At 32.8% G+C, this 24,723-nt stretch overlaps 1 protein-coding gene across 4 annotated transcripts in view; it reads right to left on the reverse strand.

Annotated features, from left to right (window-relative positions):
• Positions 1–8,901: 8,901 nt before the first annotated feature.
• PLOD2 (procollagen-lysine,2-oxoglutarate 5-dioxygenase 2) overlaps positions 8,902–24,723 on the reverse strand; it is a 90,587-nt gene continuing 74,765 nt past the window's right edge. For 2 of the 4 annotated variants that reach the window (XM_015131979.3, XM_015131982.3), the window contains exons 11-20: positions 23,753–23,857; positions 20,528–20,653; positions 17,881–18,022; positions 16,664–16,726; positions 15,581–15,694; positions 12,074–12,139; positions 11,435–11,539; positions 10,160–10,306; positions 9,925–10,050; positions 8,902–9,755 (exon numbers count right to left, since the gene is read on the reverse strand). In XM_015131979.3, the coding sequence (XP_014987465.2) occupies positions 9,600–9,755; positions 9,925–10,050; positions 10,160–10,306; positions 11,435–11,539; positions 12,074–12,139; positions 15,581–15,694; positions 16,664–16,726; positions 17,881–18,022; positions 20,528–20,653; positions 23,753–23,857 (1,150 nt within the window). In that variant the 3' untranslated portion in view covers positions 8,902–9,599. The remainder of the gene's footprint in view (positions 9,756–9,924; positions 10,051–10,159; positions 10,307–11,434; positions 11,540–12,073; positions 12,140–15,580; positions 15,695–16,663; positions 16,727–17,880; positions 18,023–20,527; positions 20,654–23,752; positions 23,858–24,723) is intronic. The other 2 variants (XM_015131980.3, XM_077994152.1) reach the window with 1 other exon arrangement.

A 24,723-nucleotide genomic window follows, 5' to 3' on the forward strand; every position in this document is an offset into this window, starting at 1 on the left:
ATTAGCTTTCACAAAGATCGAAATAGGCTAAAACTATAATTTAAAACCAATAAAATTTAATTTAATAGCATTCTATACTTGGCTCAAGAAAAATGTGAAAGCAAGTACTATAAACTGAAGTCATAGCTTAACAGTGTTGTTATGAGAAGGAAAACAAAATTTTTCCTGACTGCAAATTATCAGCAGTATAATACAGTTGCCCATCCCTCATCAAAAGTAATTTGATAATTTTATTAACAAAAATACAAAATATGAATGAGTCTTTCTTTACTTCTATACCACTTATACCTAGTACTACCCAGCATATTAAGTTCAGATCTGGCCACCACCCTTCCACGGCTATATTGATAAACCATTCCAAATGTAGAGGAGAGTGATACTGATATTAGCACTTCGTAAAATCAGCAAGCCCGTCAGCTGGGAGGAGCAGTGAGGGTGGTCAGAGAAAGACAAGTGAAGAATCTAGTATATCTAAATGTGGAAAAGGTAGTAAGGTGAGGCATAGAGGGGTGGTAGGTGGGAAGCAACTGCTGTGATTACAGCTGTTAAATATTTTATAAACCCACATTAAAAGGTATTAGGTTTTTCATATAATTTCCAACCAAGTGTATCCATATAAACTTTACTTACAAAAGACAGTCTTCATTACAGTTATGGAAAATGCTTTGCTATTTCTATGTTAGAATGCAGTAAATTGCCTTTTACCAGATTGTAACGCAGGGTTGATATCTAACTCATGTTTGTAATTTCAGGTACATTGATGGGCTTGTAACTGATACTCATAAACATTCACTAAATGAAGTTTTCAAGTAAAACTGAGTGTTCAACAACTAGGTAGGCTTAAAGATGATTTGTTTAGCGTCAAGGTAGGACAGACCTTGGACTATATAGCTTTTAACACTACTCCCAATTCTCAGATTCTATTGTTAGATGACACAAATTCAATCACAAAATCCTAAGATAACTCTAGATTTTTATTATTTGTAAATCAACATAAACTTAAATCCATCTTCTCCAAATAAAGTATCTATCTTTTTCTCACACTTGTGATTATTGTTTTCGTCAGGTTAAAATAGCGGTCTTGCAAGCTTTGAAACTTCAGTGGCTCAACATAGAAAACTTTATTTCTCTCTCGCACAAATCTGTTGTGGTCCTGGCAGCTATTAAGGGCAACTTACTCAAAATAGTGATTCAGAGATCCAGGTATCTCAATAGCTATGCTTCAAGGGTCTCTAAAATGGGCTTATAAATGTGTGGCTTTGCAAGTAATCCACATAACTTCCATTCATTGGCCACTGGCCAAAAGCAGTTCCATAATTCCACCTAACTATCAATGTCTAGGAAATCTGGGAAGCCCATATATATTCAGCTAGCTATACATGCAACTGTCACAAAAGTAAACCATCAATGAAGATTAAGATTCAGGGCTACCAGCATCTGAGAGAGGACACACATTAATTATGTCATACAGACAAGTACACGTTCTGTAATTCTTGTTCTGTCTTCATTTTAGAACTTAAAAAAATACTGTAACATTGGATTAAAAATCTGCAAGAAAATCTATCGGAGGATGAAACTGTCTAGAATACAGTGTAGATGATATTCTGTCCAAAAATAGATCAGAAAATTTAATGTCAAAACAAATGTCCCAAATTATTAGATGAAACCCCTCTAATCAATGGTAAATTGGATGTGTTTATGTTCATTCTCTACATACCTACTTGAAATATAATTAGATTAATCATAACTCCTGAATCTCATTGCTCCCTCTTAATTCTTATTACTTCATGCACTTAAATTTGCTCTTTGGTACCTTTTAAATGTCTCAGATTCGGCAATTCACTTACCAATTTTAAAAATAGCTCATCTATATCGATTAAAAAAACAACTTCACAAGAACCTCAAGAGATGTTCTAAGTTCTATTTTTTCTGACATCACCGCAGTTATCTTTCCTAAATAATTCATATTTTGAACAGAGTCCTACAGGTTCATAATTCTGAAATTATAAAGTTTTCATTCCATTATTTATGACATTTATAAGACCAGACTGAATAGATGTTAAAATAACATTTGGTCAAAACCAAGAGAGGCCATACCCAATGGACAATCGAATATGTAACAGGGGTAACAACACTAGTTCCAGTGTCAGTAACTATCAAAGCTACACTCTCCTTGGCATTTGAAAAATCCACTGTCTTCACATATTTCTCTTTTAGAACTATTTTCTAGTTTAACGTTAGAGGATAATATATAGAGTTTGTAGTCACTATATAAAATAACACTTTTTAAAGCACCTTTTAGAAAACTGCTTTAAGATGTATAAAAGCAAATTCAATTTTAAACACTTACTGAATGTTTCATACAAATACACATAGTAAGCACATACTAATACACATACTAAGCAAATTACTCACAAACTGAACTCTCCCTCTCTCAGTCCTTTGGCCTAGAATGCTGAGGATAACAGTGACAGCAGTTTCCTTTTATACTGTCTTAGTGAGTCACTCTATCCAACTTGAGGCCACCTACATATTCTTTTATTCAGGGACAAACTGTACAATCTTTCACACATCTTTACTTCACACCATTAAAGTACACATAAGTTTATTTTTTGGCTACCTCTTAAATTCAAAACACCTATTCCCCCTCTGGGATCATTTTGATTCAAATACAATAAAATTTCAGACATAAAACCAACTTCCAGTTAACACACAAATACATACTATATGACAGACTGTATGCTAGAGTCTAAAACTCAAAAGATGGAATAAGACCCAGTCCTTGCCCTCAAGGAGCCCATGGACTTATCAAGGAGAATGAAAGGGAAGTAAACAATCCAGTATGCAAAGTGCTCTGAGAAGGAAAGCCTATTAGAGATACACTATAGGCAATTAACCCTGTTTCAGTTATGCATTTCTGTGTAACAAACCATGTGGAAATGTAGTGACTTAATAAATTGCCATCTTTTATAGCTCTGTATGGGTTTGCTTAGCTCAGCTGGGTGTTTCTTGGCTGAAGGGTCTCACATGTGGTTGCAGGCAGAAGTTGACAACAGCTATATTCATCTGGGATTGATGTCCAAATAATTCACTTATGTGGTAGAAGTTGATGCAGGAGCTTGGTTTCAGATGTTGGCCAGAGTGCTTGCACATGGCCTTGCCATGTGGCATGGGCACAGCATGGCACCTGGATTCTACAGAGAATGTCCTAACAGTAAATGTTCCAAGAGCTCAAAACCACAAAGCTTCTCATAACTCAATTTGGAAATTAGGCAGTCACTTCTACTGCATTCTGTTGGTTACAGAGGACCCACCTGGGTTCACAATGGTACGAGTACTGGGAAGCATGGTTCATTGAGGACCATCTTTGTCGACTTGCTATCACAGGCACAAAATCATTTCAAAAATACACATTTTTAAAATTCCCTCTCCTCTTGGCTCATAGAAGGTCAACGGGAAAGCTATCTGAGACAATATGAAAATCAATGACACTACTCCAGCATTAGCTGAGGATCCCCTTGATTTCATCCAGCAGCTAAGACACTAAGTCACCCAAAGGAGGAAAAGGGTGATCTAGGAGGCTGTGTGGTCAATAAGTAAATGTGCAACAGCTGGAATAAATTAGAACTACTTTGGTGCATAACTTCAGCAGGAATAAATTTTGTTAATCTTCAAAAAGTCAAAACAAAGATTATAATTTTCACAGTATCTGAATCGCCCAATTTTGAGTACCACAAGACTCTTGTCCTCATTGTTGCACTTACCAGTTCTGTACTGATAATAAAGAAAAATTATGATTTACCTTTTCCTAACAAACAGACATTTTTAACATTTTGTTTTTACAATAAGATCCTATGGAACTGTTTTAATATTATGTAAATTAAGTAATTTTATCTACTCTAAACAAATTATTTTATCAGTTGTAGTCGAATCTGACTACTCTTATGCTTATTTTATTATTAATCCAAGTAAATATTCTCTATTGAACATAGATTAAAGCAGTTTACAAATTAAATAAAAATAGAAAACAAATCATCAGTATTAACTGGAAATACGCTAGCTACCCCTTATTTCAGAATAAGGTGTCACAATTCTTCCTTTTAAAATGTTGTATTGTATCATACTTAAAAACATATAAATAATTCCTGAATAAAAGCATCCAATATTTATCATTTTATTAGTATTAGCATTTGGGAAAAAAATTGATGAACATGATTTTATAAAGCTCTTGCATTTGCTTTAAATTTAGATTCCGTTAGCTATTTTGACCACAAGGTGGAGCTGTGATGTCACAATTTGGCAAGATTTGTAAGATACAAAAACCATGTAAATACAGACGAAAATAATGTAATAAAACAAAATATAATAGGATAGTCTCATCTTGCAAATATGCACTATTTAAAATTAATCAATTCTCCAAACATTATCAGAAGAAAACTATCATTTAATTTGTCCACTTCTCACTTAGCAGTTATTGAGCTTTATCATATATAAAATTGTCTTCAGTAGGTGCAGAATTGTCATTTCACATCACGATCCCAAACAGATTTAGTGGCTTTAAACCAGTGTTAAAATAATGTCTTTTAAAATTATTTTATAATTAATCACAGACTAGTTCATTAACCATCATAAAATGTATTTTTTTTTCCTCCTCCATCGCTTAATTTATTTTGAACTCTAATACTGACTTCAGGGTCATCCATTTTGTCTTCTAAAATTATTCTTGCAGTTGATTATTTGTGTTTTGTATTGTTGAAAAGGCAGAAATTTCTAATTTTCAAAAGAGAATATTCAGATTTTGAGTCAACCAAGTTTCAGTGAAGATAGAATAGCATGCTAAGCTCATCAGTCTCTTGATTTATTAAACAAACATTACCACCACTTCATTAATACCTGTCAGGAATGAAACCACTTTTCCAAATGAATGTTTCCTCATTTATTTTAATATATTAAGAATAAAACTAAAATATATCCATACATCTGTTGATGGACATTTAGGCTGTCTCCAAATCTTACCTATTGTGAACAGTGCTGCAACCAACATGGGTGTGCAGATACTGCTTCGATATACTGATTTCTTTTTCTTCTGGGTATATACCAAGCACTGGAATTGCTCTATCATATGGCAGCTCTAGTTTTAGTTTTTTTTGAGGAACCTCCAAACTGTCCACAGTGTTTGTAATGAATTACATTCTCAACAGCAGTGTGTGAGGAGTCCCTTTTCTCCACATCCTCTCAAGCATTTGTTATTGCCTGTCTTTTGGATATAAGCCATTCTAACTGGGGTGAGATAATATCTCATTGTAGTTTTGATTCGCATTTCTCTGATAAACAATGATGTTAAGTACGGTTTTAAATGCTATTAGAAAGATTTAAGACTTATAAAGTTCACAAATCCCTAACCTGTTTACTTACCTTCCCATTCTAATTTCTTTTATCAAAATAATGTAATTACACGATACTTCACATTTTTAAAGCATTTCTACATGTACAACTTTCTCTTCTCATTATTTCTCAGTGTACTTCTCTTCCATTTTAATCCAAAACTCGTTGCATTAAAAAGTTTTATACATTTCCCTATTTTTCTTCCTAATGGCTTTTTCCTAATAATTATTCTTAAACAATGTTGTAGCTTGCTACTCTAAAAGACCACAAAACAAACAGTTCTGTTTGATACACTGCTTCATGAAGTCTTGAAGACTTCAATATTCCACAACAGTTAACATCTAGTCAGAGGGAGTTATTTACACAGACTCAATTATGACTAAAAATTCTACTGGGCTCTTCTGCAACTTTAAGAAATCTGTTGAATAACCATTCCAAATTCCAAATGAATGACAAGTTACCAGCATGTCATGTAAAATGGGCTTTAGGGCATAAAAAGCAGATAAATCAAGATATACATATGTCAGACAGGAAAATAGAAGTGAGTATAAAACGAGATTCTGTGACGAGAATGGACCACTCAACTCATATATTCATTGTTTTCCACATTTCTATTCCATAGAAGGATATTTGACTTCTTAGTTAAGTTACCAATACAGATAAATTACTAGTGTTTTCAAAGATGAAGCAGAATGAAGATTAACGCACTGGACTATTACTGAAGTATCTATATTAAGGAAAATATTCATATTGATTCCTATGCACATTAAGAATTAGAAAAAATTCCACCACGGTGAGCATTTAAAGCACCTTGGCAATGTATGTATATACATACACACACATGCACACTTGTGCACAAACATGCGCACAGTTACTATTGACATCCATATGCTTTCATTTATTCAAATTAGTTACGTGAATGTCTCCTTTCTAGTCTTTTTTTCTTTAATCAATACACAAATATATTTCTATAATACTTCAAAAACACAAGCGTAAAAGGTAAAAGGCATAAATCCCATTTACTCCTCCATGACCTCATACCACTCTCCAGAGTTGTTCCTCTCTCGGAAATTTGCTGTAGGTTTATGCACACATACATAGTTTTGTTTTGTTTTGTTTTTAACATAAATGGTATCATACTCTAAACAGTGTGACTTTATCAGGTTCATCTGTCAGAGATATCTGATTGTTGGAGATACACAATAAGCCCTTTGACTACATGTGTTTGAACTATGCAGGCTCATGTATATGCGGGTTTTTTCTGTCTCTGCCACCCGAGACAACCTTCCTCTTCCCCTTCCTTCTCAGCCTACTCAGCCCAAAGACAACAAGGATGAAGACCTTTCTGACGATCCACTTCCACTTAATGAATAGTACATGTATTTTATCTTCCTTATAATTTTTTAAATAACTTGTTCTCTAGCTTATTGTAACAATACAGTGTATAATGCACATAACATATAAAATAAACGTTAATCAGCTGTTTGTTATCAATAAGGCTTCCAGTCAACAGTAGGTTATTAGTTGATAAGTTTTGAGGCAGTCAAAAGGTACATGTGGATTTTTGACTGCACGGGATCAGTGCCTCAACACCCACATTATTCAGGGGATAATTATTTATATATATGGGTATGTGTGTGTATTTTTTTCTTTTAAAAGTCTTTATCATATTGCATAAAATGAATGAATCAAACAATAGATATACTTTCTGTGTCTTCTGCTCTGTGTGTTTCAAACTGTATTTTTCTCCATCCTTCCGATTCTACTTGCTTTCCATTTTTCAAATTTTTTAATTTACTTATGGGAATTTTTCTAATTTTCCCTCACTAATTATGAATCATGTTTTTAAAGCTACATTTCATATTATTTCATGGAATGTAGGATAAGAGAAAAGACAAAAAAGTGTGCTCAATAGCCTACCTGGATCCCATTTCTGAAAACATGGCATGAGACTGAAATAGTTACGCTAGGAAACCACCCATGGATACCAAAATGGAAAAGAACTAGTATCTGGGAGATGTCTTTGAATTGTACCACAAGAGATATTAAGCTGGCTTGCACTGGTAGGAACTGATCTGCTTTTATAACCAGAGTCTGTTCTGATGAGTTGGCTTCTACGTCATACCAGGTGTTACATATTTTGAAAACCATTCCTGATGTATAGTAACATAATTCACAAATCATTACTAAAATGTCTCCTCATCCTAGTTGATGGATAGTAGAAATTTTCTTTGGGTATTAAGTGTCGCCAAAGAAGAGAACGGGGTAGAACCCAACTTTCTTATCTTTTAAAGTCCATCTCCCAGTGACTATAATGTCTTGTTCATCAACATATCCTTGGTGCCTGGAACAGTGCCTGGACCATAATAGAGACTCGGAAAATATTAATAAACAAATAAACCTATATTGAATAACGTTTGGCTTCTATTTTCTCACTTGTAAAACAAGTTACATCAAATCCGTAGTCATCCTAAAATTGAAGATTTTATAATTTCATTTATAATTCAATAGTTTCACATATCATTAAATCTACTAAGCAAAATGAAAAATCATAGGTTTCATTCTTTCACACAATTTCATCATGTATTCACTTCTGAAGATAAACACCAATAATAAAGATAACAAAACTTTCTAAAATTATTTTATTTTTTATAATTTTCTAACACACAGTGTTAGAAAATGAATTTTGGCACCATGATTAAGAACTTCTTTTCAAGTTTAACCTTTACATTAAAAACAGTAGCTACAATAGGGATATTTCAACCTTACTTAGAGAAATGATAAAACATCAAGTCAACAAATATTTTTGTTGGAGAATTTTTTTTATAAGTGGGATAAAGGGAGGTTAATATAGACACTCAGAAGAATAAAATGGAAATTATGTCAGGAAGATAAAAAAGCAAATAACCTTCCCCCCCAAAAAAGAATAAGGAGACAAAGGGCAAAAGGGAAGAAGCAAGGCTCAACAACTTTGTTTTCCTGATATAAAATTCAAGTACTTAAAAAGTGTTTTTAAAAAAATAATTAAATGCACTACTCATCTCAATGAAATTTTTCTTTTTCCTCACTATTTTCTAGAACTTTCTAAAAAAGGAAACAAAGAAAAAAAAAAAAAAACCTGTTTTGACTTAAGGGCACTTGCTGATCTTGACACTTGATAATACTTTAAGAAATGGAAAGGTTTTCCTAAATCTAATACCTGCTTAATATAATCCACTTTGGAAGATTCATCTGAAGAAACATAGGGTTTGATTTTTAATACAAAGGTAAAATAATCTGCCTTACAATCAAAACAAAAATGTTTTCAACTATATACGCTCCTCGGTTGTGTTTTGTACTAATTTTCTTTCTTTTTTTTTTTTTTTTTAACACGGAGTCTCACTCTGTCGCCCAGGCTGGAGTGCAGTGGCGCGATCTTGGCTCACTGCAAGCTCCGCTTCCCAGGTTCACGCCATTCTCCTGCCTCAGCCTCCGGAGTAGCTAGGACTACAGGAGCCCGCCACCACACCCGGCTAATTTATTTTTTTTTGTATTAGTAGAGACAGGGTTTCACCATGTTAGCCAGGGTGGTCTCTATCTCCTGACTTCGTGATCCGCCCACCTAGGCCTCCCAAAGTGCTAGGATTACAGGCTTGAGGCACCGCGACCGGCCCCTGTACTAATTTTCTTGAGGAAAACGTTGTGTAATTTTTTGTGTGTTCCCTTAGTAACTACTGTAAATAAGACCTGCATAGGTGTTCAAAAAAGTACTTAGTTGCATACAAATCCAGTTAGAATCTGATTTTCAAGGTTTTAAAACATGGTAATTCATTTATACCCATTTTGTCTATATTTCCTCTATACTTTGATAAATAAAAATCTTCCCATGTTTTTAAATAAGAAAATATTAGTCTTGTCATTTGTACCTAAATATTTTATCAACTTGAAACACAAATTCATAAATTGTCATTATTCTCAGAGGCAACAAAGCAAAGAAATAAATATTTAAGTTTTTTCTTTCTTTTCTTCTTCAACCTGTGTTTTAAGGCTCAGAGCAGACATTAAGAAATATCAAACAATTTTTATAAAAAGTTTTTCAAATGTTTGGCCCAAAGTGAAGTTGTTCTGTTGATGCTATTTAAATATTCCTCTCATATTCTCAGACACAACTTCAAAGACGTGTTCATGCCAGTCATTCGTCCAAAGAAATTTCAATTCAATGAAAAGTAAATAACTTAGGGATCTATAAATGACACTGCAATGTATCTTGTTCCATTTTTAACAGGAAGTCCTTCATGCAAATGTGTGAGTCTCCCAGGATGCATGAAGCTCCAGCCTTTTCGTGGTGATTCAATAGAGCAATTGTACCTTAGAAATTTGCAACCACCTCCCTAAAAAAGTTAAAATGAAGGAATATATCAGATTATATTTAACCAGTGGCAAAATTCAAATTATGTCATTTGAGCAAAATTTAAAAAAGAAAGTAAGGCCTAAGGCAAAGTCCTTTTCATAATGACATATTTCTTTTGAAAAATCTAAAAACACAAAAGTCATAATTACCTGAAAGTCTTCTCCCACATTATTAAGCGCAATGTTTATGGTAAATGTAGAAGCATCATGATGAGGACGAAGAGAACGCTGTCTTTCAGGGGAGTATTTTACTACAAAATTCAGTAGTGCAAATCCCTGAAAAAGCAAAGTAAGCCAGTGGATTTGCTTATTAATAAAAACATTAAAAAGAACACCTGTGTAAAAGTTGGTAAGAAAGAGGCTGGAGGGGTGGGAGGATAACTACCTTCGTATAGTAGCCTGCAAAGACCTTCAGTGTAACTGGTGCAATGAACTCCCGGATAAAATGAAGCCATACATTCTCCAGATCAACTTGCTTCATGTGGATATCATCAGTTGGGACATTTTCATAACCACCAGATATACGGCTATCCTAGAAACAATATTAATGACATCATAGGTGTTGTCCACGTGCAATTCCCATTTATATTATAGTTTTTTTTCAACCACAGATCATAATAGACAAGAAAAATAACAGTAGTTCCAATGTGGCATATCATCTGCTTTAACTGTAAAATTATCAAAATAACTTAGGTAACATCTTTGTCAATGATACAATGATGAAACAAAGTAAATAAGGTCAGTAGACTCCTTTCCTACTTTTTATATGTATATGTAAAGTTTAACTATACAGTAAATAAAATTGACTTCCTAAGCCCTCATATCCCCTCTTAAAAATGAGTCTTTTTTTACACTGACCCTTTAGGCAGTCTTAGCTGCTAGATGAGCATACTGATGGCATATCTGCTTTCTGTATTACCAAATACTGAAAACAAGCTTTCCCCGCCCTTCCTCACTTCTATATTTGTAACACTCAAAAGTCTTTGAACGATTGCTTTTCATTATTTCACCACCTACCAACTTTAAGTTTTTCCTTATACTTTAAGCTTCCCTCTCCCTTATCAGCTCATTAGCTGGGGGACATAATCGTGCAGAGGCAGTAATATTCCAGAGTATTCTACTAAAATGGCATGTGGTTCTCAGAGGAAAAGAAACACATCTAACCACTGGCAGGGGTATTTCCTGCCAAGTCTTTGACATTGAATGCAAATGCAAAACTGAATTACACCTAAGGCACTCAGATCCCTCCTTCCTATCTTTACACACAAAAACACAGTTTTGACAGATAAAGTTTGCCTTAGAGTTTTCACCACAGCTCACTGTGAAAATGCAAGAATAAAAAGTGGCCTTGGAAAACAGTGGTATCACTCTAAGACGTGTGTTACCTAACATTAACTCTGGCCTGAGGACACTGACCCTTAGCAAACATCCAGTGTAATCAAATGCATAAATGAGAAACCCACCCAGACTGATGAAATTACTTAAGTGTTAAATAACTGGTTGGTGGGAGAAGTAGACTGAAATCAGCCTTGGCTAGCCAATTTTTCTAGGTCTAGAACTCAAAGACATATGAGAAAAAGTGTATAACCCCTCAGAATTATCTGAGTATCTACTTAACCCACACACACATTTTAGTTCTTAGTGTGAAATTATGACTTACATGATGTTTTCCCCCAGACCATTTGCCGTAATGTTCCATTTCTTCTACTAATTCATCACAGGCTTTTTCAGAAAATATGGGGAACCAAAAGACATCTGGACAGGGCTATAAAATATGCATCATTGTTAGAAGACATAATAACTTCGGTGTCTTCGTAGTCTAAAATAGTTATTTTAATAAGTATAAAATAAAAAATCCTATATGACTAGGAAACATAGTTTTCTTTCATGGTTTATTGACAGTATTTTTTTTCTCATGGTACATAAATAATGGTGCACTTCAGAATTGATGACATCTTACATTCTCAAAAATTAGGTATTAACAGTAGTTTTGAACAATAAGCTAAAAGAGAATTCATGTTTTGAAGATGTCTCTGAGAAAAGACTCTTTCAGAAAGAGAGCCAAGTCTCTTCCAAAGATAAGCTTTCACTGTAAGAGTTCTACATCAGAGATCTGTCAACAGTTCCTGTATCTAGTGGTGTCAGAAAGCTATGACACATAGGAGCATGCTTTTTAAAAAGGCATGCTTTTAAAATTTCTCCACTTTCACATCTTCTGTGAAAGTAGTATTATATTAATAATATTTCTTCTGGAAAATAACAGCAAAATTTTCTATACTTTGTAATCATTAATACAAACCTGTTCAACTATATTTTCAGTGAAAATCTTTGAATAATCACGGTTTATATACTTTTCCTTCCAGTCCTATAAAAAGAAGTACATATTAAAACAAATATCTTTATAAATACTGAAAAGTATAAAGCATATGCATTTTAGAAATTATTCAACTTATAAACGATTATGTATAGTGGACAAAATAGTAATTTTCAGAAGCCACAGTATATGGTTTAATCTTTGCCTGGTTCTGAATATGCTTATGTCATTCTATGAAATACAAAATTTTTATTTATGAAATATTGTACCTCAGGATTTTTTAAGTAATCTTATGGTGAATAGATTTACACATTTTACAGATGCTCCTTGACTCACGATGACGTTATGTCCCAATAAACTCGTGGGAGGTTAAAAACACACAATACCCTGATAAATCCATCATAAAGTTGAAAATTCCTAAATCAAGTCACCATAAGTTGGGGACCATCAGTATTTTAATATATACACAGAGTAGGTAAACAAATGCGTGCTTAAAGGTAAAAGACAAGGGGCAAAATTCTACCAAAAATATTTGTAAAAATGAATTAGTGAATTAATTAACTAGGGTCTGTCTTATATGTCTATAGTACATTATTCTTTTTTTGATTTTTTTAATGAATTTTAAAAATTTCTGCCTTCATTTCAGTCATTAATATTTATCAAGGAATAAACATGAGTTTACTAGCACTTTCACTTCTTTCAGTTACTAAAATAAGGGTTAGGGCTCTATACTGAAAAACAGTTCCTCTTTATTCTAATTCATGAATTTGATTCTTTTTGACCAATTTCTGGCATAAAATCCACACATAAAGATATCTAAACTTTTTTCAACAGAAGCTAAATAATTATTTTATTGGGTCAAGTTCTTTATGCAAATATGGGTATTTACTAAAACGTGAACATATTAATATATGGAGTGATACAAGTATCCAAAAAGATCTCTTAAATTTAGAATATTTCTAGAAATTGTTAATTTTCTCTTTACAAAGTGCAAATACAAAGAGCCAGCAGGGAGGAAGTGAGACACAGATTCAAAATAATTCCAATCAAAAGATGTTTCAAAAGATATTTGCCTTAAATACATCTTTTGAGGCTCCATTTTAGGGTCTGAATATTTATATCATAATTTATGTCATTAGTTTTGTATATCTGTTTATATGGAACTCAAACATTTTTCATGTGGAGGAAACAAAGGTAATCTTCAAAATTTTAATAAATTTCATGTTTATATGGTATATATGGATCAGATTTCTGTATTATCTCATTATTCCCTCTAATATTAATTAGCTTTCTGATTCTAAAATATGGGAAGAAACTGAATAATCATCCATAAGATTTAAGAATTTTTACCTATAGCATTTTTACCTGTGCATCAATACTGATTTTTCTTCAAGTAAAAAAAAATCCCCCAAGATTTTATTTTAGGGCATTAGTATTAACATTTCATTTTAGATCACCTTTTAAATCATTGAGTAAACTGTGACTTTATTAATTTCTTAGATATTCTGATAATGGGATAATCAATATGCATGTTGCTACGGGATATCCCTCACGAGGCATATTAAACAGGTTGATTTAACAGAGAACAAAGAAAGCCATGGAAAGAAAAGTTGTTCCTACTCAGTTCTGATGTTTTCATTGCTTACTTTCCAAAGACTTGAATCCTTGCACAAATATCTACAATTCAGGATATAATTCAGGACATCCTACCAGGAACCTAATGACATCCAAGAAATCAAATAATTCTATCCCTTAAGAACACCAAGAGATTCAATGGTGAAGTGAAATATGGAATTCTACCCTCACGACTAGAAAACACCTCTTTTCAACTTTACTTCTGTGAAAGAGGAAGGTATGTGGCTAAAATGGTACAAAAGTACTTTTAAAATAACAAAATGTCAAAAGATGTTATATTCCTATTCAGAATATTCAGAGATTACTACACTTACTATCCCCGTATCTTAACTATTCCTACAAAACAAAGGACAACTCTCCTCAGGTGGATTTAGTCTGCAATTTAAAACTTTTACTATTGGCAAGGGGAAAATCATTACAGCTGTGTTACATGTCTGATTGTTGAAGAGAGTATTTTCCCCTGAATAAGTGTGCCACTTGCCTAACAAAAAGATGTCCCTGTAAAACACAAAAGGAGCTAATTACTGCAGATTCAACTCTGTTTAAAAAAAAAAAAAAAAAAAAAAAAAAGAAAGAAGAAAACAGATGTTAAAAAGAAACCGTTTCTTCAAGTTAAGACTCTCTTCATATGCTGAATCAGTGTTCTCTGCAATTCTCTCTGGCTATCTTTGATGTACATTCACAAAATTGCCAAAAAATAATTTAAAAAATGTATTTTCCTAAACAAAATTTTTGAATTTTCTTCTAAAAAATCAAACTATTATAATATGTGAGCTATTTGTAGACATGCTTCTAAAATTATGATTAAAACTGGATGCTGCTTTTGAATACACAAAACAAAAATACTAGAATATTGGAAGACAACAAATTGATAATTTCCTTCCCCAAACCTAATAACTGTCCTAATAAAAAAGAAAGTTATTGGTCAAGTTTAGATCTACTGTATAGATCATGAAATACAATTAATTATGTCGTTTTAATTTTTTTCTTTTTATTTACTTTTTAAAAATAATTTCAGCTTTTGGATTCAGGCAGTATATGTGCAAGTTTGTTACAAGTGCATATCGCATGATGCTAAGGTTTAGGGTATGACTGATCCCATCACCAAGGTAGTGAGTATAGTACCCATTAGTTGATTTTTCAACCCTTGTCCCCCTCCCTCCTCCCTCACTCCTCTAGTGATCCCCATCATCTACTGTCCCTATATTTATGTTCACAAGTACCCAATGTTTGGCTCCCACTCATAAGTGAGAACATGCAGTATCTGGTTTTCTGTTCCATTAATTCACTTAGGGTAATAGCCTCCAGCTCTATCCATGTTGCTGAAAATGACATAATATTGTTCTTTTTTATGGCTGTATAGTATTCTATGGTGTGTATGTACCACATTTTATTTATCCAATCCATCATTAACAAACACCTAGTTTGAGTCCATGTCTTTGCTACTGTGTGAATAGTGCTGCAATGAACAGATACAGATGCATGTGTCTTTTTGGTCAAATGACTTATTTTCTTTTGGCTATATACCCAGTAATGGAATTGCTGGGTCAAATGGTAGCTCTGTTTTAAGATCTTTTGAGAAATCTTCAAACTGCTTTCCAAATTGCTAATTTACATAGTGACCAACAATGTACAAGCATTCCCTTTTCTCCGTGTAGCCTCACCCATATCTGTTTCTGACTTTTTAATAATAGGCACTCTGACTGGTGTGAGACAGCATCTCATTGCGGTTTTGATGTGCATTTCACATTATGTCATTTTTTTAAAGCCTTTAACCACATTTCATATTATTAAACAACTGATTTATAACCACTTAGAGTTACAGAAAAATAATAAAGTTGAATATGAAATACATACCACAGGATTTTCAAAAATCTGCCAGAGGTCATTGTTATAATGAGAAGTATTGTAATTAGCAGTGGATAACAGCCTTCCAAATTCATGTCTATTAGAAATGTACATAAACACACCCTATATGTCAGAAAATAACAGCATTAATGTCAGAGGTAGGTAAAAAAGTAAATTTAATCATATGAAAAATATATAGAAGATATTAATTTCAATTTTTGTATTTCATTTATGAACATGCATTTTTAGTATTCATATAAAAAGTGCCTGGTTTTAAATAAAAAACTCAAATTTTGATTATGAATTCAGACACCACACAAAACTAGTAGATAGCACTGACACTCAACTGAAAAAAAGAATGGACTGTTTTTGTCCCTTTCTCATTGATCCTAGATGCAGACATCAGGGAAAAAAATTCCTGTTTGAAAGCAGAAATATTTTTGAGACACAGCGCAATGAATTATACCTCTTTTGGTTTCTTTCTCTTTCAAAGAAAACATCACATTTTTAAACAAGAATTCACTGCCAGTCATATTTCACCAGTCTGTTTCATTCCTTTCTTTTTCTGATGTTTAAAGGCTAACGCGCAAAGGAGTTATGCATTATAAAGGCAGATAAAGAAAACCAGTCTCATATTCTTGCCCCAAACCAGACAAATGTGGAAAACACCACGAGGTAATGTTGTTTCTTTTTGGACCTGTTTTAATGGTAAAAGAGTTAGTGATTAATTACTCAATGAGGTGCACCTAAACCTTACTGTAATCAAATTCTATTTTATACCTACTTCTATCCCCTTCTCTCCCTTTAAAAAGAAATAAAAACCTAAAGAAAGAATGAAAGGGACTTAGGTTTAACTTTCTCACCTGTCAACCATAAAATATAAATCAGCTCAAAGAGCCAAGAGTTGACTATCGCACAAGACCCATGCCCAAGACACGCAAAACACACACACACATAAACAGATGACTGATGAATATCAACATTTTACCAAGCTAAATGCAAATAAGGCCCTTAAAGAAACTTTACTACTAGGCAATATACTATATCAAATATTAAATAAACAAAAATAAATAAAATAAGTAAAAATAACACCTTTGGGGGGCTGAGCATTTGGAATGTTTCCGGAGTAGGGGAGTCTTTTTCCCTTTGTAAAGTCTAAAATGAAGAGAAGCATTGGGTAAGTTGACCTGTACACCCGCTCTCTCAGGTATCCTTTGGTAAATAAAAATAATAGCAGCTGTTGATCAAAAGCTAACATTCTGAAATGTCCTTCATAGACAACATGCAGAACAAGCAAAGCTTATAGCGCACACAAAGAAACATCTCCAGCTCTTTCAGCCCTTTCTTTTCTTTTTGGGAGGTGTTGGGGGGTCAAACATAAGTCTAAGCTCATTCCTTAGCAGAATTTTCATTAGACACATAAGACAATGGAAAAAATGAGTGAGAGAGGCCATTCCATGATGCGCTGTTGAGTCAAATTAGCCAAACATGAGCACAAAATACAATCACATAATAATGCACATAGGTTTGTAGAGAAAACAAACATATTCAAACAACACATGCTTTGTTAAACTAAGAAAAAAAATACTTGCCAACTTTTCTGATTTTTCATCAAATCACAATTGCTTATATAAATTTGGAAATCAGAAATAAAATAGCCCTATCATTTCCAAAACCAAAAATCATATCAATATATTCTAAACCATATCTATACATTTTGAATTTTCTAGTCATTTTAAGTTTATTTGTAGTGCAGCAAGGTATCATTAGTATTTTATTTAGAGTAAATATACTACGTATCTCAACTTTTCTACTAGTTTGGTGATAATAATCCTGCTTTTTAAGAATGTGAAGTTAATAATAATTTTAAAATTTCACCTGGTTAGAGAAAATGTAGACATTAATTTTAGAACAAAAACATCCTTAAATCTGGAAATCTTGTTTCATCAAAGCTTATCTAATTAATTTTAATTAGGTCAAGTGTTCACTATAGAATTTCAAATTAAAATAAAGATGTATTCTTAAAAGAGCAAAGCCGATTTGTAACAAACACAACTTTATTTTTGAAATCCAACTCTGTTGCCTATGAATTAGCGTGAGCACAAAAACTAACATTTTTCATGCCATTTCTACAAGTAAATGTTAAATTATCTCCAAAATTGCTCCCCAATTTTTAATACAGAACCAAAAAAATTGGCTAGTACTTACAAATTAGCAAGACAAAGGGCATCAAAACACAGTGACACACGAACTGGTAAAGCAAGCCATCTTACAAGAACATTCAAGCAAGCCATCATTGCATATCTTACCATTTCTCTAGCATTTCGGCAAAGAGCCATATCAGGATCCAGTTTATCACGAACAAAATAATTCCTTTCATTCATCTCTAATCGGAGTGTCTTTCCTTTAATTAAGTACACATTAGCCATGTATGGTACATTCCATACTCCTCTGAAAGTAAAGAGAAGACATTCTTAAATACCACAAATAGAAACAATTTTAAGTTTCATTTTTACCTTTTTAAAATAAATGCTTTGTGTTTAGATTTTGTATACACACATTATTGAATCAATATACAAATGTATTCAATGATATTTGCCCTATATATATGATTACATTTTTTATAGTATATTTAATGAGATTCAGGAGATAAACCACCCCCCCTTTGAATACATTTCAATTTTGGGTTGGTGTTTGTTTGGCGTTTTTATTATAGCTATCATATCTCAATCAGTTGTTACAATTAGACTACTATAATCTGTTATATAGAAGGTGTTTCTATTTAAAATTAAAGAATTTGATAGGATGAATCATAACACACAACCAGTGGTACACTAGACACAGCTCATACTGGCTCCCCAAAGTTAACTTTTACTGCCAAGTCCATGTTCAGTAATTTCACATTGGAAACTTAAAATCAGCCATGGTAGAAGTATTTACTCCAAACAAATGGGCAAGCTGTTTAAACCAGGGAATCCTCCACCTCCAGAAGCCAGTTGTTACACATTGACCAGCATACCACTGAATACAGCCTAAAATTCTCCAAAACTATATTCTCTTACCATTCATTAAGCCATCTTAAATATTTTATAGAAAAAGGAAAACATGAAGAATTACAGCTGGTAGCACATGAATGTTGGAAGGTTCTTTTGTAATTCATCCTTTCCCACATCTATATTCTCACTCTGAAAATGACTCATTTCATAAAAACTGTAAAACAAGTTTTGCCTCTAAGACTGTGTGCCTTGCTTTTAGAGAACATGAAGGCAAGATCTTGACCAAGAAATGTAGTTAGATATTAAAAGAAATATGATATTGTATCTTACTAGACCAGCCTCAAAGAAAAATGCCTTAAGGAGTTACAGCAGTCCCCGCCTTATGTGAGGGTGATACATTCCATGACCCTAGTGGATACTTGAAAGCACATAGTACCAAACCCTACAAATATACTACTATGTTTTTTCCTACACATACAGACTTATAATAAAGTTTAATTTATAAATAAAGTACAGTAAGACAACAATAGAACTATAACAATATGCTGTAATAAAAGTTACATGAATGTTTACAATTTCTCTATCTCAACATATCTTCGTATTTTCAATCCACAGTTGACTTGAAACCATGGAAAGCAAAACCACAGATAAGGAGGAATTTCTGTATAGAACGTATCAGCTAAATTCAGAAATTAATCTCTGGGGAATTATTCAGTGCTTCAGCTTACACACACACACACACACACACACACACACACAAAGTTGCTCCTTCGTGTAGCTTTTGGACATGAAGTGTATTCCAGTTCAAAAGCCTCTGTCATATTTTTTTCCTTATACTTTAGACAACAATGATAGGAGGTTGGACAGAAAATCACCAATGCCTAAAGCAATCTGAAACGAATTTTCCCTTCTTCCTTCACAAACCCTCATTTCTGATGTGCCCAAGATACAATCGGGTATACTGTCTATACAACTCACCCAGAGTCAATACAACTGCATAGAAACAACAGAACACAATCTTAATAGCATTTTCTCCTCTACCATGCATTTTAATTGCAGCTAACAAAAACCTTTATTGTATTTACATCATTCAGATTGAAGCTTTCCACACCAGTTACTATTTCAACAAGCAACACATCTTTTTACCACTCAACTATTTGAACAGAAACGTGTACCTTTTTTATCTTCTAAATTTAAGGGCACATCCTTTTAGTCCTGAGAGTGTACTGCCCCTTTGTAATCAGGCTGACATGTTTGAGAACTAAGGCAAAGCATGTAATATCTTAGTCACTCTGGTCCATCATATGTATGAAAAGAAGAATGACATTCTTCCCCAATATTACCTTAGCAAAACTATTTCAATTGTGATTATTTTTAGTAATATCAACCATTGTCTCTGAAATAAATATAAATCATGCACACGCTTTTCAGTAAATATATTCTTTTCAATCTCTAGAAGTAAAAATCTAATATTTGTGAAAAAACTTATATTTAAAGCAGAATAATAGCTATTTCACACACAAAAACATCATGCAATCAGGAATACTGGAGTGTTCTGGCTGTTAGTGTTACTGTTGGCTTAATTATAAATTTTAAAACCTATCAAAACAACCCTTAATTATAACCATTAAAAAGTCAGTAAACTAAATCCCCTTTCCAAACTTTTAAATAAAGAGTATTACTCTTCTATCAACCATACTGTGAGTATGGTAACCATATATTATCTCTTAGTATTCCCCACAGCAATGAGCTTGTTCCTTTGAAGATTTGGGACTTTAAAACAATTTTTTTAAATATTAGTTTTATACTGGTATTTCAGGATTCCAAGTGGTCTTGGGTTCCCAAATTCCCATTAACTATAAAGAAAAGAGATGAATAAAAAAAATTTCAAGTAATACTAATAAGACTACATCTTTAGATTATGATATTTCACATTAAAATATTAAATCAAGTAACTTACACTCTATTTCCTTGAACAATATCCACATAATCTTCAGATCGTGCATAGTATCCATCAGGACTCAATGCTCCCCAGAAATTGGACCACAGCTTTCCATGACGAGTTACAAGAGGAGCAATGATCTTTCTGAAGACAGAGAGAGAGTGAGAGAGAGAGAGAAACCTATATAATTATTTATTTTTAAATTACCACAGAATTATGTATTTTGGGCTTAGCATGACATATAACACAATAAAGCTCATTTAACAAACCTGCAGTTAATAAAAATAAAATAAGGATCTTCTTTCCCAACATCTTTGCTTAAATAAGTATATTGCTAATTTTCAACCATATTTCTTAAAAAGAGTAACAAAGAAGGAAAAAGTAATTGAAAATGCTAATGAATACATAAAAATGACTTTTAAAAATGCCTTGCTTACATCCAACAGAGGGAAACTACTTTAGTTATTTAATTATATTTAAGTTTAATTAAAGTATTTTGGAACCTATACTAAATGAAAACAAATATTTTTATTGTCACTTGGCAAACAGCCCCAATGCATTAAGATATTCAATTAATATTTGTTGAATTTTTAGAAAATGAATGAAAATGAACTGAGACGTTTGTAAATAGGCACAATTTTCCTGTAATTAAGTCTCAAATTACTTAAGTATGTTTCCAGTTTTCCATGACTTTAAAAAATGACTTGTGATTACAGTAAGCTAGTCCTGGCAACACTAAACTTTATTTTAGAAAGCAAATTTATGGAACAACTATTCTTTATAAGAAAAAAAAAAAAAAACCCTATTTCACAATACCTCTATCTTGTGAAGACCAGCTGGGCCCTTTCTATTACATGCACAAAAGTGAAATAAAATAAACACACATCGGGCCAGGCACGGTGGCTCATGCCTATAATCCCAACACTTTGGGAAGCCAAGGTGGGCGGATCACAGGGTCAGGAGGTTGAGACCATCCTGACCAACATGGTGAAATCCCATCTCTACTAAAAATACCAAAAAAAGTTAGCCAGGCATGGTGGCGCACACCTATAATCCCAGCTACTCAGGAAGCTGACACAGGAGAATCGCTTGAACTCGAGAAGCAGAGGTTGCAGTGAGCCAAGATCGTGCCAGTGCACTCCAGCCTGAGCAACAGAGCTAGACTCCGTCTCAAAAAATAAATAAAAATAAATACACATCATGCAAAATAATAAATTTTGGTTTATTCTTCCAAATTCCGACTAAACTATTAATCAGAAACACATATATTGTTTTGTTTTGAATACCTACAATATTGGAAATAATAACATGAATTAGAATCTACATACATTAATTTTGGAAATAATTCAATATGAATAACTATCAAATACTTAATTTAAAAAGAACTTGTAATTTATAACCCCAGCTGCCTCCTGAAAAGGTTTAAACCAACAAATTTGGGAAACCAAAATCCATCTGCTGTATATCTCGATGTTTTTGTGAATGAAAAGGAAGGATGGCAGCCGAGGAACGATTCATATTATTATACAATTTAAGGAGTAAAATTTAGAGCAAGAGAGCAAACAGAGATAGGAAGAGGAGAGGAAAAAAGAGAGCCGATGAGAAGCTAGAAAGCCACATGCCCAAGATGTGTCACATCTCTTTCTCTACCCTTCAGTCGAATCTACTAAATCTTGCAACATTCCTGGCATATGTGAATAGCTTATAGAAACCGCATGTCTAGATACAGAAGCAAGAACCATAGGTACTCCATAAACCTAAACCTTTGACTAACAGAATTCCATGGAGACATGGCTTGAGTTTTACTCTTTAAGGGGTAAGGACCCAGATGGCAGGTAAGTCCCTTATGAGGGAATTTTTTTTTCTTTTATAAGGTTTAAAATGTTTAATATTAAGGGGGATATATGCCAAATACATGGTGTAAATTCATTAAATAGTTCACCAAGAGAATAATTAATATCTAAATTATAGTCATAAAATGAAAATATCTAAATATTATTAAATACCTCTATCTTGTGAAGACCAGCTGTGCCCTATTACATGCACAAAAGTGAAATAAAATAAACACACGTTGGGCCATATAATAATAACATCTAAATATTATTAAAAAGCATATGTGCATTACACACTATAGCATTTCAATCAAATTAAGAGAAAGCAATGCAAATTCAAGAAAATAGTACTGAATTAAACTAGGCTTCAAGAGTTACAAATCATACACTATTTGGTATCTCTAGGGTATCACAACTGCTTTTCCTTGCCAAATGATCAAAACCTCATTCATATGCTTTGGAAAATTACCTACAATGTATAGATAGTTAACTTAGATATTGAGTATCTATAACACAGCTATACAGTTGTGTTGTATATACAGATTGCTACAGAGAGGTCTTAGATTTTTGAAGTAAAAACTAAATTCTCAAATTTACAAATTCTAGTGATATATCTATATAGATATAGATATAGATATTATATATAGGGTGGGTTAATAAAGTATACTAGATTTCTCATGTATCTTACTTAACAAAATAAAAACAGTCATTCTAACATTTCATCTGCTAAACACTCTACTTATTATGAGAAATAATTGTGTTAATACATGTACTTACAACACCTGGCACTTAATAAGCACTTGTTAATGGTGAGTTCTTAGCAAGAGTAGTAAAAATGGTATTAGTAGTATTAGTAGTAGTATTGACAAACAAACATTAATATCATTATAAACTGATATACATGGTATCTTTTTCCCATTTCAATTGAGTTAAATGAGCAAATAGGCGCTGTTAGGTGTTAATTAGTTTAAAAGTAAATAAAGCTACAAATATGACTGTGGGATGATTTATACCTCTGAAATTTCTTTCTGATACTAAGGACTACAACTCTGTATGCAATAACTATTTTGGTCAGAAGTTTTGTGAAATTCTACTTTAAAAATATCAATAGAGAATAAAACAACTCTAAATTTTAGTATCAGATATATCATAATTTCACCTAGCTTTAAACAGAAAAATGGGCCAAGTAATTGTATTTGTGATTATAACTAATATTAAATATTTCTAGATGTATTCAGGTTGTTTTCTATGACTCTTAAAATGAAAAATAACTTGAATTGAAAAGTTTATAAGCTGTAGAATATAACTAAGTTCCCTCAATTTACTAAACACGCAATAACTACACTATGTTCACATCAATATGAAAAATGATCATTTTAACCATAAATTGATATTGAATTTTAGACAGTACCTGTTTTGTTCAATCAAAATTTTTAAAGTCCTTGGATTTGTCAAAACAACATCTGCATCCACACTAAAGTAATAATCACACTTTTCATCCTGACGGCAAAAGTCCCTAACATTGAAAAAGAAAATGAAATGGGCATGAGATAAAATAAGTATCTGCTGACTGAAAAATGTTAACATAAATATTCTTATACATAAAATATGGTTCTCTAGCATACTTTTCTAATCAAAATAGAAAGACAATAGCTGAAAGGATATATATATTGTCTTAAATTTCAAAATGTTCAATTTAACACAGATATTCATAAGGAGATCACCTCTAAAATTTTAGGCCAGTTAAAATATATTTTCAAGCCACTAAATATTTTAAGGCATAAAACATCCACAAATCAAAACGTTTTTGCACACATACATACACATGCACACAAATGCAACTTGTATATCCCACAACTCAGTTTTAAAAGAATGTTGGAGATATAAGTATATGATTTTTCAGGTATTAATATTTTAAGAACTTGATTTGCATCAAGTTTTCTAAGAGAGTTATTCCCCTGCCTTCTCATCAAGGGCAGTGACTATTTTTGCTTTCCCTGGTACAGTTTGAAACATTATCATCAGGAATATCAAGGAATGAACAACTGAAGATACCAGATGACATTTGGGTTATCAACTTCCTACCTCTGAGCTCCCCTCCCTGTCAGTCCCAGCCAGCACTTTTTGCTGTTGTCAGTGTGTGTCTCCACACCACATTTGTTCCAAGCAACTGTCAAACAAAATACCAGACAGGAACACTTGGTACAATCATGAAAAAAAAATTTTTTAAATATGTTCTGAATGTGGACCCAGAGGATTCTCCAATGAATAAATTATGGAATCATTAGTAATAACATCAGTTTGGTTTTCCAGAGGCCTCTTTTCTGTCTATCCCTACACCCCCAACCTAGTCAGAATCCAACCCTCTGGGACCTCAGCTTC

Source organism: Macaca mulatta, chromosome 2, assembly GCF_049350105.2.
Source record: "Macaca mulatta isolate MMU2019108-1 chromosome 2, T2T-MMU8v2.0, whole genome shotgun sequence".
Classification (NCBI taxonomy): Eukaryota; Metazoa; Chordata; class Mammalia; order Primates; family Cercopithecidae; genus Macaca; species Macaca mulatta.